Raw genomic sequence first — 16,984 nt, forward strand, 5'->3', positions numbered from 1 at the left:
CATATAATTTAATATATATTATTAAATGAATATGATATTTTATGATTTCTCTTAAAAAAAATATACAATTTATCTCTTTAAAAACAAATTAAATTTAAAACATACGAATATTCTCTGATAAGATGAGTGGATTTAGATGTAATAGTCTACATGTCTTTTAATAAACAAAAATATATTTCTTAATAGCTTTAATCATTCTCCATCTCCCATCCTTTTAGTCCCAATTAATAGGTTGTAGAATATCTTCCTGGGGACTTTTACATGTCAAATCGTTGCCATTAAACTCTTCATCATCTGTCAGTGCTTTATTGTGGATCTTCGAGCAATGGTTGCGTAAACTATAAACAAAAATACAAAAATAAAAATAATAATCCAAAGGAAAAGTAAGCCCAAGAGAAAAAAATACTTACAATAGCTTCTTCTTAAACTGTTGACCACATTCTTTACACTTGACTGGGACAATACCACAATGTGACCACTTGTGCACCTTCAATTGTTCCATTGTTGTAAATTGGCGATTACAATTGGCCTCAGGACACATATAACGTTTGCCAAAATGTATTATATCCTTGTGACGCTTTAAATGATGGGCATAACGAAAACTATTCGGACATTTATCACATTGATGTGGTCTTTCATTTGTATGAGTTCTTTGATGGGTATCCAAGTCCAATTTACTTAAATATGATTTCGGACAACAGAAACAACGAAATGTTCTTGCCATGTGGCGTTTTACATGATGTCTCAACAAATATAATGAGGGATATTTCATGTCGCAAACTTCACACTTATAAAGGGCAGATGATTTTTGATCTTTATTTAATGCTTTAATTACATCACGACATGCTACTTTACGACTGTGCAAACGAACAGATTCAATTGTGGTACACTGTTCTTGACATGCAATACATTTGTAGAGTACTTTATTGGCAGCAACAGAAGTTTGTGGATCCAAAGAAGTTTGTGGACTCAAAGAAGTTTGTGGATCCAAAGTGTTCGCTTCCTCAAGTTGTGTATTACTTGGGGCATAATTTGACATGGTTTCATCATTTCCCATGGTTATATTATTTGAATTAGTCATTTCATTAGTAGTTGTCAGATCTTCCAAAGTTGTTGTTGGTAGTGAATTTGTTGTTATTTCTGTGTTCGTTGTCAACATATCTGCATTATCAAACATTAGCTCTTTATTGTTTGTTAGATCTGTATTATTGGCTGTTGTTGGAACTGTGTCAAGTGTAAGTTCACCTTGCAAGTCGGGACATATCATAACAAACGAAGTCGATGTTGATGGTGTTACAACGCATTGTTCGAAAGATAGCCCATCATTGATTGATTTTCCATCGTCGCTTTGTCCTGTTCCACTAATGTCGAAAAGCTGTGCAGGTTCTGCTCCACATTCTCCTTCAAGTCCTTTGTTAAAAAGTACAAAATATATAATGGCAGCATTTACAAGAAAAAGAGAAGAAATTATAAGCATTTTCGCTCTCTTGTAAATTAAAAATTAGGGAAATCTTCATAGGTAGTACATCAAATATAACTAAAAATAAAACAAGAGTTATGTTTGACAGTTCTGGACATAAATTACCACAATGCCTACTCATAAAACACCACGAGTTTTTCTCATAAAAGACCATGAAACTTTAAATAGAAGACCACTGGGGTCTTCTAATAAAAGACCACTGGGGTCTTCTAATAGAAGGCCATGAGGTCTTCTAATAGAAGACCATGAGGTCTTCTAATAGAAGACCATGAGGTCTTCTAATAGAAGACCATGAGGTCTTCTAATAGAAGACCATGAGGTCTTCTCATAGAACACCATGAAGTGTTCTCATAGAACACCATGAAGTGTTCTCATAGTAGACCATGACGTCTTCTTATAGAACACCACGAGACCTTCTCATTGAAAACTTTGGAGTCTTCTCTAAGGAGACCTATAGTCGCGGATTTTCTAAAACTATTTTTTGAGGGCCAATAGACAGGCGTGGATTTTTTAAAAATATTATTTGAGAGCCACCGTGGTGCAATGGTATGCACGCCCGCCTTGCACGCAGAAGGTCGTGGGTTCGATTCCCCGGCCAGGCAACATCAAACATTTTTCAACGGTGGCAAAATACCCCTCAGTAATGTTGGCGACATTTCCTGAGTATTTCAGCCTTGAAAAACTTCTCCACAAGTGGTGTCTTAAGACACGCCGTTCGGACTCGGCGATAAACAGTAGGTCCCATATCATTGAGCTAAATATGAATCGGGGTGCACTCATTGATATGAGAGAAGTCTCCCTTGTCCCGTATGGGATGTTGTGGAACAATGTTTTTTTTTTTTTTTGTTTTATTTGAGAGCCAATAGACAGACGTGGATTTTTTAAAATTTTTTTGAAGGTCAATAGAGAGACGTTGATTTTTTAAAAATATTTTTTGAGAGCCAATTGACAGACGTGGATTTTTTAAAAATATTTTTGAGGGCCAATAGATAGACGTGGATTTTTTAAAAATTTTTTGAAGGCCAATAGACAGACGTGGATTTTCTAAAAATATTTTTTGAGGGTAAATAGACAGACGTGGATTTTTTAAAAAAAAAATTTTTGAGGGCCGATAGACAGACGTGGATTTTTTAAAAAAAAATTTTGAGGGCCGATAGACAGACGTGGATTTTTTAAAAATATTTTTTGAGGGCCATTAGACAGACGTGGATTTTTTAAAAATATTTTTGAGGGCCATTAGACAGACGTGGATTTTTTAAAAATATTTTTGAGAACCAATAGACAGACTTGGATTTTTTAAAAATATTTTTTGAGGGCCAATAGACAGACGTGGATTTTTTAAAAATATTTTTTGAGGGCCATTAGACAGACGTGGATTTTTTAAAAATATTTTTGAGGACCAATAGACAGACGTGGATTTTTTAAAAATATTTTTGAGGACCAATAGACAGACGTGGATTTTTTAAAAATATTTTTTGAGGGCCATTAGACAGACGTGGATTTTTTAAAAATATTTTTTGAGGGCCATTAGACAGACGTGGATTTTTTAAAAATATTTTTTGAGGGCCATTAGACAGACGTGGATTTTTTAAAAATATTTTTTGAGGGCCATTAGACAGACGTGGATTTTTTAAAAATATTTTTTGAGGGCCATTAGACAGACGTGGATTTTTTAAAAATATTTTTTGAGGGCCATTAGACAGACGTGGATTTTTTAAAAATATTTTTTGAGGGCCATTAGACAGACGTGGATTTTTTAAAAATATTTTTTGAGGGCCATTAGACAGACGTGGATTTTTTAAAAATATTTTTTGAGGGCCATTAGACAGACGTGGATTTTTTAAAAATATTTTTTGAGGGCCATTAGACAAACGTGGATTTTTTAAAAATATTTTTTGAGGGCCATTAGACAGACGCGGATTTTTTAAAAATATTTTTGGGGGCCAACAGACAGACGTAGATTTTTTAAAAATATTTCTTGAGGGCCATTAGACAGACGTGGATTTTTTAAAAATATTTTTTAAGGGCCAATAGACAGACGTGGATTTTTTAAAATTTTTTTTTGAGGGCCATTAGACAGACGTGGATTTTTTAAAAATATTTTTTGAGGGCCATTAGACAGACGTGGATTTTTTAAAATTTTTTTTTGAGGGCCATTAGTCAGACGTGGATTTTTTAAAAATATTTTTTGAGGGCCATTAGTCAGACGTGGATTTTTTAAAAATATTTTTTGAGGGCCATTAGACAGACGTGGATTTTTTAAAAATATTTTTTGAGGGCCATTAGACAGACGTGGATTTTTTAAAAATATTTTTTGAGGGCCATTAGACAGACGTGGATTTTTTAAAAATATTTTTTGAGGGCCATTAGACAGACGTGGATTTTTTAAAAATATTTTTTGAGGGCCATTAGACAGACGAGGATTTTTTAAAAATATTTTTTGAGGGCCATTAGACAGACGTGGATTTTTTAAAAATATTTTTTGAGGGCCATTAGACAGACGTGGATTTTTTAAAAATATTTTTGAGGGCCATTAGACAGACGTGGATTTTTTAAAAATATTTTTTGAGGGCCAATGGACAGACGTGGATTTTTTAAAAATATTTTTTGAGGGCCATTAGACAGACGTGGATTTTTTAAAAGTATTTTTTGAGGGCCATTCGACAGACGTGGATTTTTTAAAAGTATTTTTTGAGGGCCATTCGACAGACGTGGATTTTTTAAAAATATTTTTTGAGGGCCAACCGACAGACGTGGATTTTTAAAAATATTTTTTGGTGGCCATTAGACAGACGTGGATTTTTTAAAAATATTTTTGAGGGCCATTAGACAGACGTGGATTTTTTAAAAATATTTTTTGAGGGCCAATGGACAGACGTGGATTTTTTAAAAATATTTTTTGAGGGCCATTAGACAGACGTGGATTTTTTAAAAGTATTTTTTGAGGGCCATTCGACAGACGTGGATTTTTTAAAAGTATTTTTTGAGGGCCATTCGACAGACGTGGATTTTTTAAAAATATTTTTTGAGGGCCAACCGACAGACGTGGATTTTTAAAAATATTTTTGGTGGCCATTAGACAGACGTGGATTTTTAAAAATATTTTTTGAGGGCCAATAGACAGACGTGGATTTTTAAAAATATTTTTTGAGGGCCAATCGACAGACGTGGATTATTAAAAATATTTTTTGAGGGCCAATCGACAGACGTGGATTTTTAAAAATATTTTTTGAGGGCCAATCGACAGACGTGGATTTTTAAAAATATTTTTTGAGGGCCAATCGACAGACGTGGATTTTTAAAAATATTTTTTGAGGGCCAATCGACAGACGTGGATTTTTAAAAATATTTTTTGGTGGCCATTAGACAGACGTGGATGTTTTAAAAATATTTTTTGAGGGCCATTCGACGGAGGTGGATTTTTTAAAAATATTTTTTTAAGGGCCATTAGACAGACGTGGATTTTTTAAAAATATTTTTTGAGGGCCATTCGACGGAGGTGGATTTTTTAAAAATATTTTTTTAAGGGCCATTAGACAGACGTGGATTTTTTAAAAATATTTTTTAAGAATATTTTAGATAATATTTTTTGTGGGACCTAAGGGCAATCGAAGTGTATTTTTAAGAATTTTTGTTGGGGACCTTCAGTGAAATATACCTGATTTTTTAAGAATATATTTTGTCGGACCTTTACGGCAGAAAACGTGGATCTTTTTAGAATATTTTTGTGGGACCTTCAGGTGGATAGATGTGGAATGTTAAGATCTGTCGAACACATTTCTACATAAGTTCTGGAATTCCGGTCAGTATCAGCTAAACTATTGGGAGTTCAACCAAGTAACCTTTTGCAAACATCTTCCAAATAACATTCTTAGCAATTCTTCAGAACATTCTGAAACTATAAAATGCAAAAGTTTTACTTCCTCCCCTAATGAAAATTTGGACAATAGGAATCAGGACTAATTTCTATGATCATTAGGCAATTGTCAGTTTGATGGAGGGAAAGAGAGGGCATATAGAAACACTACCTCTCAATATCCTCTCCCCAATGTAAATGTTGACATTGTTAATCTAGACTAATTTATATGACTAGAACAATCCTATGTCCGTATTTATGCAAAAGTCTACCGTGGGCATAATAATCATAATCATAATCGTCAATAACATTAAAAATAATAAACAAAAATACAAATAACCAAAAATTAATCAAAATCATTGAAATCAATAGTAAAAAATTAACAAAATAAAACCTATTTACCTCTCCGAACAAAAATAAAATAAAACAAAAAAATTAAATTAAAATAAAATAAAAACCTTTTTTTTTATTTTGGAATAGTACTTTATAATTTCTTTTTGCTCTCTATTAAACAAACAATAATCGATCATTTTTATCAAAACATGACATAATGCTGAGTATTATGTTTTGCTATTGTTATTTACAATTGTTGGCGGCATATCGCTGATTAAACCATCAACAGTATTATTGTTGTTGTTGGAATTGTTGTTTTGATTAATAATATTGACCTCATCATATACCTTACCGCTAGTTGCAGCAGTATTGTTCATCACTTGTTGCATTGTATCAAGGTTGTTGTTGTTGCCATTGTTGATGATGTTGTTTTCATTTAAAACTGGTGCGGTAGTTGTAGTTGTGGTGGTAGTTGCTGTTTCTGTGGAATTAATTTGTGGATTATTAATTGGTGTTGTTGAATGATTACGTTCCAAATGGCGTAACAATTTTGCTTTGGTTGAAAATGAACGTATGCAGCGGGGACATTCATAAGGAAGTTCTGTTTGGAAGACAAATAACAAGCAACAAAGGGAAAATAAAAAATGATATCAATCAATTGATGACAAAAGAGACACACACGGATATGTTATAGACCCAAATATAAATACTTACTTTTTAAGATATAAGAATCTGAAAGGGAAAACGGAAATGAATTAAAATCGGAATACAAATTAGGACATTTCGAATACATACCATCGTGGATGCTGTGATTTGTGTTCAAATGTAATTGGGCACTGGGGAAGTCAGTGGATTCATAGGTACATTTTGCACACATAAATGTGGTTACTGAAAATACAATAATAAGAAAATCATTGATCAATAAGCTCGGCTCGAAAGAGAAATTGATAAAAAAAATTTCGGAACTCAATACTAGATCTTATATAAATTTAGAATATTTAATAAAACTGTGCAGCACTAAACATGTAGAAGTTGCTTGCCCTGTTGCACAGTGAAGTTCAAAAGCTACTGAAACTTACCGGTGGATTTTTCTATGCTCATATAATCCGTTGTAGTTTTGTCGCAAACATAAACTGTAAAAAAATTAAGAAAATGTTTATCTTAACATTTCACTTTTCTTCATATTTGAACAACAAACCTTTATCCCCCTTAGCCTGGATCATATCTCTGGTAGGATATTTCTTGTGGACAGCACGATAATGGCGTATTAAAGCCCGTTTAGTGTTATAGAGATTGGTGCACATTTCACAACGATATGGAGCCAAACCTAAACAGATAAGAGAAAAATTTTATTTCTTCTTTCAAAGAAAAAATTCTTAAAAAAATGGTCACCTCGATGCAAAAACATATGATTTTCAAACTGATATTGACTCAAAAACGACTTCTGACACTGGGCACAATATGAGGTGGCCGTTTCCGTTTGACTTTCACTTTGTTCCTTGAGCACATCATCAAAATCATCATCGGAAGTCAGTGCCAAATTGCGCATATCATTATCGTCTGAAGAATTTTCCACATCATCGAAATCTTCGAACAGAGCATCACCATTAAAATCAAAATCCATATCGGTTTCTATAGTCTGTTCCATTTCAACAATTTGTGGTATGGCATCTGATGGTAGAGTGTATGTAGAACTTGATGAGGGTGTTAGCGGTGCGGCAGTATTATTAAGGCTGGTATTGGGTGTCAGGACCAATGTCATTGGATCAACAACATTGTTGAATGTTGAGGTGAGGGAATTATCCAAAGGTGTGGTGGTGATGACGACCTCTTGCTGTGGCAATTGTTGTAAAACTTGCTGCAGGTGGGGTTGTTGGGTTTGGTTGAGGTTAGATTCTTGATATTGTAATTGGGGTTCTGTGTTAATATTTTGTTGTTGTAATTGTAAATGAGTTTCATTTTGTTGTAGATTCATGGAATTTGCGTTCGGCTGTTCTTGTAACTGTTGTGTCATTTCAAGCTGCTGGATTCCTTGTGTATTATTTACAGATTTTTGCATTTTGTTGGCCTGTTTTTGTAGCCTGGTAGCTTCCTCCTGGGCACTGTGCAGCTTATAATGTTCATATAATTTGTTGCGATAGAAGAAAACCTCATTGCATTTCCGACAATTTAAACCATTCAAATAGTCCGGTAGCATGGCATCCTCTTCTGCTTGTGTAGTGGTCATATTATTATTCAAATTAATATTCGTTAATTTTGGTGGTGATCCACTAATACTGGAAGCAGTAGATGTTGTTGCTGATGTCGATGCCACACTTGTTACTGGTGTTATTGGTTGTATGATGGATGTATTATTGGTAATCCCTGTACGTGTTGGTCTCTGCTGTATATCGTGAACATTCATACGATGCTTGGCAAGATAATGCCTCTTTATTTCATATTTCAAATCACATTCATAGAAACATATGTCACAACTGTACACCAATTTTGGAGATCTTGCAAAACGTTCAATTTTCTGTACAATGGCATTTTTTGTTTGTGGATCCATTTCAGTTTCGGAACAACGTGTTGTTGGTTTATTTTTCGGTTGCAGTTGTTTGTTTGTTGGCTGGATATTGTGTTTGCTTTTGTAGTGTTGATTCAAATCGATTTTAAAGAAGGTATAGAATGAACAATGGTCACAGAAAAAGTGGGGAATTTCTGAAAGGAAGAGAGAGAGAGGGAGGTTGACATGAGATATGGTGGCAGGCATTATTTAAAGTATGTTTTTATGGACATACCATTGTGTGTCAACATGTGGTTTTTCAGGGCATCCTGTGTATCAAATTCTTTGGCACATATTTTGCAAATATTTCTTTTTGGCTGTTCAATGAATGTGGCGGGAATCATATCTTCATCAATGGGGGATATGGGCACATCTGCAAAAAAAGAAAAACACATGATTTATTATATGAGTGACAAGAAAGATGAAATTCTTAAGTTAATTATAAAATGAAACAACAATTTACAAGAGCAAGCAAGTGTTCGATAAGCTCGCAACCAAAATTAAGTTGTCGCTGAGTCCTACCACTATTGCTAGTGTTGTCATCTTTTATTTGTACGATTTTTGTCAGTAACCAAAAATAAGTTGTATGATTGGTCTCCCTTAAAATTTACTTCACCACGCTCTTCCTTTTTACTATCACCTTATCCACATACCTTGCGTTTGTTCTGGCGTATTTTCGGGATCCTCTACAATTAGATCATCCACATCCATTTGCACCATATCGTTTTGAGAAATGATCATATTTGTTGTAGAACCACCATCGATTTGTGCCACAGGTATATTTCCTGTATTGCCATTATTTTGTGATACGATAATATTTTGCGTATCACCAGCATCATTTTGAACCTGTAGAATGTTTTCCAGCACCAAACCATTGTCCAACGACAATGCTGTACCATCTCCAGCATTGATATATTCAATAACAACACCTAAGAAATGCACAAAAAAAATGAATTAAAAAGGAAACAACAATTTATGCAAAATTTACATACCCTTGCCCATAACATTTTCCACAGAAGTATCGGCCATAACAATATATTCATTACCAACATTTGTATCATTCTGTGCATTATTGAGATTCCCTTCAAATGTGGTTGGATTAAATGTAAATGCCGCCGTGGCATTGCCGTTTGGTTGGGTGGTAAAAATTGTTGCAGCATTTCCCTCCAGGGGAGTTGTTTGTGTATTTATGGCGGTGGCATAAATAATATTTTGATTTTGTGGGGCACTTGTGTAAATAATTTCATGAGAATTTTGTGTTGTTGCTGTTGCGGGTAGGTGATTTTCTACATAAACTTCACCTGAGTTTGATAGTAGCTGTGGTTGTTGTTGTGGGGGATATTGTTGTCGCTGTTCATTGTTATTCAAATTATCAGCTTGTCTTGTTACTGTTGTGCTGCTAGAGCTTTTATTTGGAGGTGTAATTTTTGTCTTCGGTTTCACTTGTTCTGGGGTTGGATCAACACCATGCGTAAGTTGATAATGCTGAATTAAATGATTACGTTGATGATGTTCAAAACCACATAAGTGACAATTGTAGGCAATTATATCTGTAATAAAAACAAACAAAAGGGGAACTATTTTATGAGCAAAAACTTTACTCTTATTTTATGTACTGGATCTGGATGCCTTGGTACAGCAGGAAGTGTCATCTCAAAATAACAAACACACTAAGGGTTAAATTCAACAGAAGTGATTTGGATGTAGTACATGTCAGGAAGTTGCACGCAAATTATAAATTAATTTGCTTGGTTTGTGGTTTTTTTGCTTGTTGGCATTCACATCCTCCCAACAGATGTTTTCGTGCCCCCTTACTCCTTTTCCAGTAACAAGCTTCATTCATGCCAAACACATGTTCAATAATGCAAAAAAGGTTTAAACGTTTACACTTAAACAAGCTAAACATTCATTAATGACCGATGGATGACTCACTCACAACACCTAACGAAAATAAGGATTCTTTTACTTTACTTACCCAAATGTAATTTGACATGGTCTTTTAAAGACCTTTTTGTTTCCAACTTTGTATTGCATATTTTACAACGATAACGTTTGGGCTTCTTTACCTCCTCGTTTGCTTTTGCCTGTGCCGCCTAAAAGTTGTCGCAACGCCACGAAAAAGAAACAATACAAAAATAACATTACGCATTAATTAGGACACTCGCACTCATACTTCATTCATACACATCTCTCCGCCTGCCTTACCTCTTGACGTTCAATTTGCTTTTGTTTTTCTTTTAATTCATTGATGCGAATTTTCAACACTTCTTGGGCCTTGCTGGCATTCTTCATAAACCAATAGGCCACTTGTAAAGCCGATGCACAATCTTTACATATTTGTGTGGGTAGGGCATCCGAGGACAATCCATCTGCAGTTGGCCCACTATAGCTCGGCATACAGTAGTTGAGGCAATCCAAATATGAATATTTATTAGCTCCACCATGCATGGGAGCGCTTAAACTTTGCATTTCACCATTGGATTGCAAACATGTTCGACAGACAGATGAATAATAGTCCTTGTAATCCTGTATACTTTTTTTATCTTCCATCTTTTTTTCTGTGTCGTTTTCATGGGGCTTTAACTTACACCCCTTTTATGTTTTAAGGCCCTTTTACTAAACTAGTTTTTTTGTGTATTTTCTCTTTTTCTTATAAATGTCTTGTTATATAAAGTTAATACGCACAAATTCTGTAATTTCTGTAATTATTTTTAACAATTTGCAAATAGTAAAATTCTTTGTAATGCTTTCCTCTGTTGTTTACGAAGCTTGCTCTGCTCACAATCAGTCACTTTGTTGTTTGTTCTTCTTTCATTCTTCTTTTTCCATCTGTCCGCCTATTTTTCGATCTACAGATCCATCTGGCAGTTTATTTTTCGATCTACAGATCCATGGGCGAAAATAGTGTTCGACAGTTCGATTAACAAATTACCGAGCTAATGCTTGGCTTACATTTACGAAATCCACTCGATTTCAACTGTCAACTCCTTTGCGTATACGTCAAATGAAAACACATCTGAAATCCATTGGATTTCACTTGACGTTTAAAGTATAGTACACATTGACAAGCAAAACTGACAGTCATCGTGGTCTATTTCGTGAATATCAAAGCCTAACTGAAAAATTTCTTTTGTAATATCTAAATAATACCGTATATCTTGTATTTAAAAGGTTTTTCGCTAAATAAAAGTTGTTATTTGCCGGAAAATTGTCCTAAAGTACATTGACTGTCATTTTTGATTGATAGTGTGTACTCCCCTTTAGCAATAGAATTGACTATGGAAATCGAGTGGATTTCGCAATTATAAACGTAGTATAATGCTAAGTTTACATTTACGAAATCCACTCGATTTCATCTGTCAATTCCATAGCTCAAACGTCAAATGAAATCTCATCTGAAATCAATTGGATTTCATTTGACGTTTAACCTATGGATTTGACAGATGAAATCGAGTGGATTTCGTAAATGTAAACATAGCATAAGCCGCATTTACACCACTTGTTTGAGTCAGTAAATTATTAAGCTGAAAACAGATACAACGTTTGATTAAAGTTTTGCGTTGGGCGTCGAGAAAAAAACAACAACAACAGGGCGACGACGATACCAAAGTCCAGCGTTTATCTGTTTGCCGGCATATATTTCAAATGAATTTGAATTTTTCGGCATCATGCCCAACAGTGTAAAAACGGCCAAAACGACACAAAACTTTAATCAAACGTTGTATCTGTTTTCGGCTTTAGTCTGTTCCTTTACTTTTAAAAATGGTAACAGTGGCAAAAATTGGTAAAAGTGGTGAACTGGTCTCATATAAATTGTATGCTTTTTAAAGTAAAGCAGGTTAAAAATGGTAAGAAATGGTAACCTCAGGCACGTAAAGGAACAGAGCAATGATTAACCCTGTGAAATGGTTCCAGAAAAATAACACGTTTACATATGGTAAATTTCAAATTTCCTTTACAATTCCATCGCATGGTAGAACAAATACAAGGTAAAGTTAATACTACAACAAATACAACTCGAACAACAACCACAAAGGAATTTGTTTTTGTTTGTAACGTTACTGCCAGTTGTATTTGTAAACAAAACAAGGAAATGTCTATAAATTATTGGAATTTAAAAAACTAATAATTTTTAACATTTGGTTGAATATTTTGTAAAACATGAATGAAAATTCGTTACTTTTTTTTTTATTTATTATTGTCTTTTTAGGACGAAGGCCATTATTTATGAAAGTTATTAATTAATTGGATTAATCGAGCTAATATGGCCTAAGGAGTTTTGTATTGAAAAATGAATTCTAGCGAAATACCACACACTCAACCATTACGCTACGATCGTTACATTTTCAATTTTTATGTTTCCACATCATTCCACTAAATGCATAAATTCTCGCAGAAAGTAGAATTCTTGCAGAAAAGTTTGGGGTCGCTGGAAATTCATAGAAAAAGGAGAAGCTGTTTCAATGCTTTGTTTTAGAAATCAAAGAAGCACATGTTTATTAGGGCTTTATTTTTTTAAATTTTAACAAAATACCTCACATGTTAACAAACGTTGTATCGCCTCTACACGCGGTGATTTACTGCGCGGCTTATCGTTCGAACTTGGAGGAGGTTACATATCATTGATATGAAGAAGTCTTTCTGGGAAATCGTTTTTTCCAAATGATATATTTTTTTTCTCAAAAAATATATGTCCCTAATGTACATCGAAATAGAAATAAATGTATAAAATGTCATATGAAATTTGACACTAACGTTACAACCCAGTTCAGTCAGCTGTGTATTGCTGCTACCATGGTTTAATAAGAAAGCTTAGCCAAAGCTTTATGTCAATTTAAATTTTTTCATTCGAGTATTCCTAAAACTTCAAAACAATATACACAAACTTTGTATGTGTGTGTGGTGTTTGAATAATATGTCAAACAATTTTAAAAACAATCGAATTCAATGATTTTTGAAATTATTTTTGGAACATTTGTATGGAAATAATTCGTCAGGTTATCATTGAAACAAACATTTTATCATATCTACAACTTAATTATGCGGAGAAACATTGGTCCTTCATTCATTTTTCGCTATTTTTAAAAATTCTCAAAATTGGTGTTGTAAACAAACCCACTTGTTGCTTAATTTTGAAGTTTTAGGAATTCAGGAAAACAAGGGTTCTATAGATTTTTTCATTTAAATCTACCTCTTTACTTATACCATGGCTGCTACCTTTTCTTATTCTACCATGATTCCATCGAAAAAAAAATTTAAAAAAATATTTGCTAGCACATTCACGATTTTTGGTACATGGGTTAAGAACAAAATCGTGGTTTCAAATCTGTTCGCGTTCACAAAATTGGATGCTGCGCCCAAAAGTTTTGGGGGGTTTTATTCCCTTATAAAGAAAAAATATTTAAAAATTCCCTTTGTGTTGTAATACCAAAATGTATATATAAATTGGTAACAACATTTAATATCTATCCGTAGACGCTTAAATATTTGCTAAATTTATTTTCATTTTCGCGGAAAATCAAAAAATTATGAAGGAATCTTGGAGTAAATTTTATTTATTCTAACTCAGAGTCCATAAAAATCTCTAAAAAATAAATTAAAAATACGCACAGAATCTAGACAATGTCCAGAAAAATGTGAGAGCAAAATTGTATAGATTAGAATTTTAAATTGCACATTGATGCTACAACAAAAAACAAAAGTTTATTGTTGGAACATTATTTTAAGAATATATTTTTTGGTTTAATACGAAAAATTTGAGAACATTTTTTGGGAGTTATTCTACTACTTCGCTAAATTTCCAAACAAAACCTTAATTATTTTGCTAAATATATAAAAGTATATTTGCTTAAGTCCAATTTACATATGCACATTAAATGATTTCGTTTTACGAAATCCTAGAATCAAATGAAGTGTATTTGCATCTGTTTTTTTGCGTCATTTGCTTACGCACACAATCGCACATACACACTTATACAATAACACAAACACACGCACACAATATATTTATTCAGAGAAATAGGAATTTCACAACACAAATGTGTATCAAATAACTTAAATTAATTCTAAAAACAAAAAAACATAATTTTTGCAAGTTTTTTAAACATTTATTTTCACTTTTGTCATCGTTTGAGTATTTTTGTTTTTCTACAACACACACAAACAAACAAAGACATCATAAAACAGTTGCATTTTTTGGTAGTTTATGGCGAAAAAGCTGGGTTGCATATAATAGTATGGTGTTTTCGTGCGTTGTTTAGAATAAATGACGCAGCTATCGTCATTTATTTTTGTATGGTAAATGACGCAAAATGTTGCCTGTTTTAGCAAATAAATGACGAAACAGCTCCAAATGACGAAAAAGTTGCTAATGTAAATTGGACATTAGTGTGATAAGCAATAGAATTAGGAAATAAAGAGTGATATTAGGTGTGTCTTTTTACTTACTAAATGTTGCTGAAACATTTTTTTCAGCAACTTTTCCTTTATACAACTGTCAAAATCTGCAACATTAGTAATAATTATTACAAATTATCACGTAAAAAGACACAGCTATTGATATTACAATCAAAGAAAAAACATAAAAGTTAAAAACCGTATAATACCCCGGTTACACTATTGAAGGTTAACACACTGGGGTTAATAGATCCAGTGGGTTAATCTTTGCTGGTTACACTTAGCTTTCGAGGATATAAACTGTCAGCTGATGATTGTTTACGTATACATACAAAATAACTAATAAAGTCGTGTGTTACACTTTTACAATTTTTCGTATGAGATATCGTCCCCTCTTTGCTCATATTGGTATATTTTACACACAGGGATACAGTTTTGTATCATGGCATCAAGCGTACTTTTAAAGAAAAAATAATAATTTTATGATTTTCATATATGTAACTTTAAATTTATTAACTCCATAAAATCTCATGCGACCAATCGTAAACGTGTAGAACACGACAAACTCTGTTGCAAAAACAGTTGTAACTTTTGGTACTTTTTGAGTAGAGTTGGATTTTTTGCATAAATACCGAATACAACACTGTATTTTTGGTGGATTTGTGCCGGATTTAAAATAAACCCAGCCATGAGAGGATTTAATTTTTGTATGGCAAATCTGGCCAGATTTGACCAGATTAAGCAATAAATCCTCATGAAGTGGGTTAACCCTGCAAAAAACTGTAGTGTAACCGTGCTATAACGCGCGAAATAGTTAAAATCAGTTGAGGCGCATGTGCTTTTCGCATAGAACGAGTGCATCTCTGTCAATATGTTTGTATTTTTCAAGGTTTCATTCAGCGACCAAAGTGTGCCATCAGTTGCATCTTACTACACCAAAATGCTTCATGTGGGTAAAAATAACGCGATGTTCATATGATTATAAGGCGCATCCGATTTCAGTAACCCCCTGTTAAAAATACGTCAATAAGAAAAATTTTATACAGATTAGTCAAGAACCGCGGATGTGCTACCTGATTCTATTTTTGGTTAAATACGAATACTACTCCCTAATCTCTGTTATTTATGACACACCTTTTTGACAAATGTTATAATCGCGTATAAAGGATTCCATTAATGTAAAAAATTTTAAGGGAAATCGCGGTTTAGTATGCGGATTAGTCAAAATAAAATTTTGCTTATTTTCCTATTTTCAGGGTATCTATATCAGCGGTTTTAGTGGATGGATTCGATTGCGGTACCTGAGTCACTGTTGTAAATTTTGAAGCCAAAAAATAGGTTTTTGGAGAAAATTTACGCACCAAAAATTCGACTTTGGACTCCTATTACTAGGGAGGTGTACGGAGCACACTCATAAGATATACATCAAACGACGTGGAATCACGGGTTCTACAATCCAATAAATAGTTTAGGTCATTATCGCCCCTCCAATTATAAGAAAAATTTAAAAAAACCCCGATTTCAAAACATAAAAATTTCAGCATCGGATTATGGGGGATGCACTGTATATACCGAGAATTCATATATTAGAACCATGTTGCCCAAGGGGTATTCTTCAATTCTTTCTTTGATCTCAGGTCTGAATTTTCCCTGGAACTTCAACACATTTTTACCCATTTTGTTATTGCCACCAACACAGCTTCCTCGTAAATTATTTGTTATGGCCCATATTATCAGATCGTTGCTAAAACACTTCAATCAACATAAATATATTCACATTGTATTAAATATAATTATAGTTCGCGATTTATTAAATGGTAAACCTCAACTTCAACGATTGCAAAACTTTTTTGAATATTACCATATGTATAATCGGATTCAATAAACCCACTGAGTATCAAATGTCAATTTAATTGTGTATACGTAAATAAATCCTTATAAATAAGCCCAGCAAAAAGTTTGCATTCCACGGATGCAGTTAAGTCAGTAGAAGTGTACAATAGAAATACCGCGGAAGTATATATTTTTCTATTAATTCCTCAATGCATTTTACAAGAGAGCGCGCAGAAAACAACTTTATTATAAATCTGTTCCATGGCTGGAAGAATCTACTAATTTTTACTATTTTTGTCGATGACATGAAGCAAAGTTTCTCTTATGTTACACGCTAAAACTTTCATGAGAAACTTTCCCATTATTTTGGCGTTCATAGATCGAGTTCCATACAAAAGTAATTTTATGAAATTACTGTAATGGGGAACTCGACCTAAGAACGTCAAAATAATGGGAAAGTTTCGTATGAAAGTTTCAGCGTGTAACATAAGAGTTTGTTATCGTAGTAGAAATTTTTGATTCTTGCAGGTTCTGTAGTGCG

General features: G+C 33.4%; 1 protein-coding gene across 2 annotated transcripts; it reads right to left on the reverse strand.

Moving 5' to 3' along the window:
• Positions 1-81: 81 nt before the first annotated feature.
• On the reverse strand, positions 82-11,031 carry LOC141404959 (uncharacterized). Of its 2 annotated transcripts, none has more exons than XM_073988821.1 (13): positions 10,420-11,031; positions 10,190-10,307; positions 9,207-9,764; positions 8,868-9,143; positions 8,450-8,587; positions 7,062-8,369; positions 6,868-6,996; positions 6,749-6,802; positions 6,465-6,557; positions 6,384-6,401; positions 6,022-6,150; positions 411-1,410; positions 82-338 (listed from the first exon to the last, which is right to left on the reverse strand). In XM_073988821.1, the coding sequence occupies exons 1-13, from the start codon at positions 10,762-10,764 to the stop codon at positions 215-217; spliced, it is 4,290 nt and encodes a 1,429-aa protein (XP_073844922.1). In that variant the 5' UTR covers positions 10,765-11,031; the 3' UTR covers positions 82-214. The 2 variants fall into 2 exon arrangements, with proteins under 2 accessions (XP_073844922.1, XP_073844921.1); XM_073988820.1 differs by having other exon boundaries at positions 83-338; positions 6,022-6,270.
• Positions 11,032-16,984: the final 5,953 nt, after the last annotated feature.

Source organism: Musca autumnalis, unplaced genomic scaffold, assembly GCF_047663935.1.
Source record: "Musca autumnalis isolate F117 unplaced genomic scaffold, ASM4766393v1 scaffold_5, whole genome shotgun sequence".
NCBI classification, from domain to species: Eukaryota; Metazoa; Arthropoda; class Insecta; order Diptera; family Muscidae; genus Musca; species Musca autumnalis.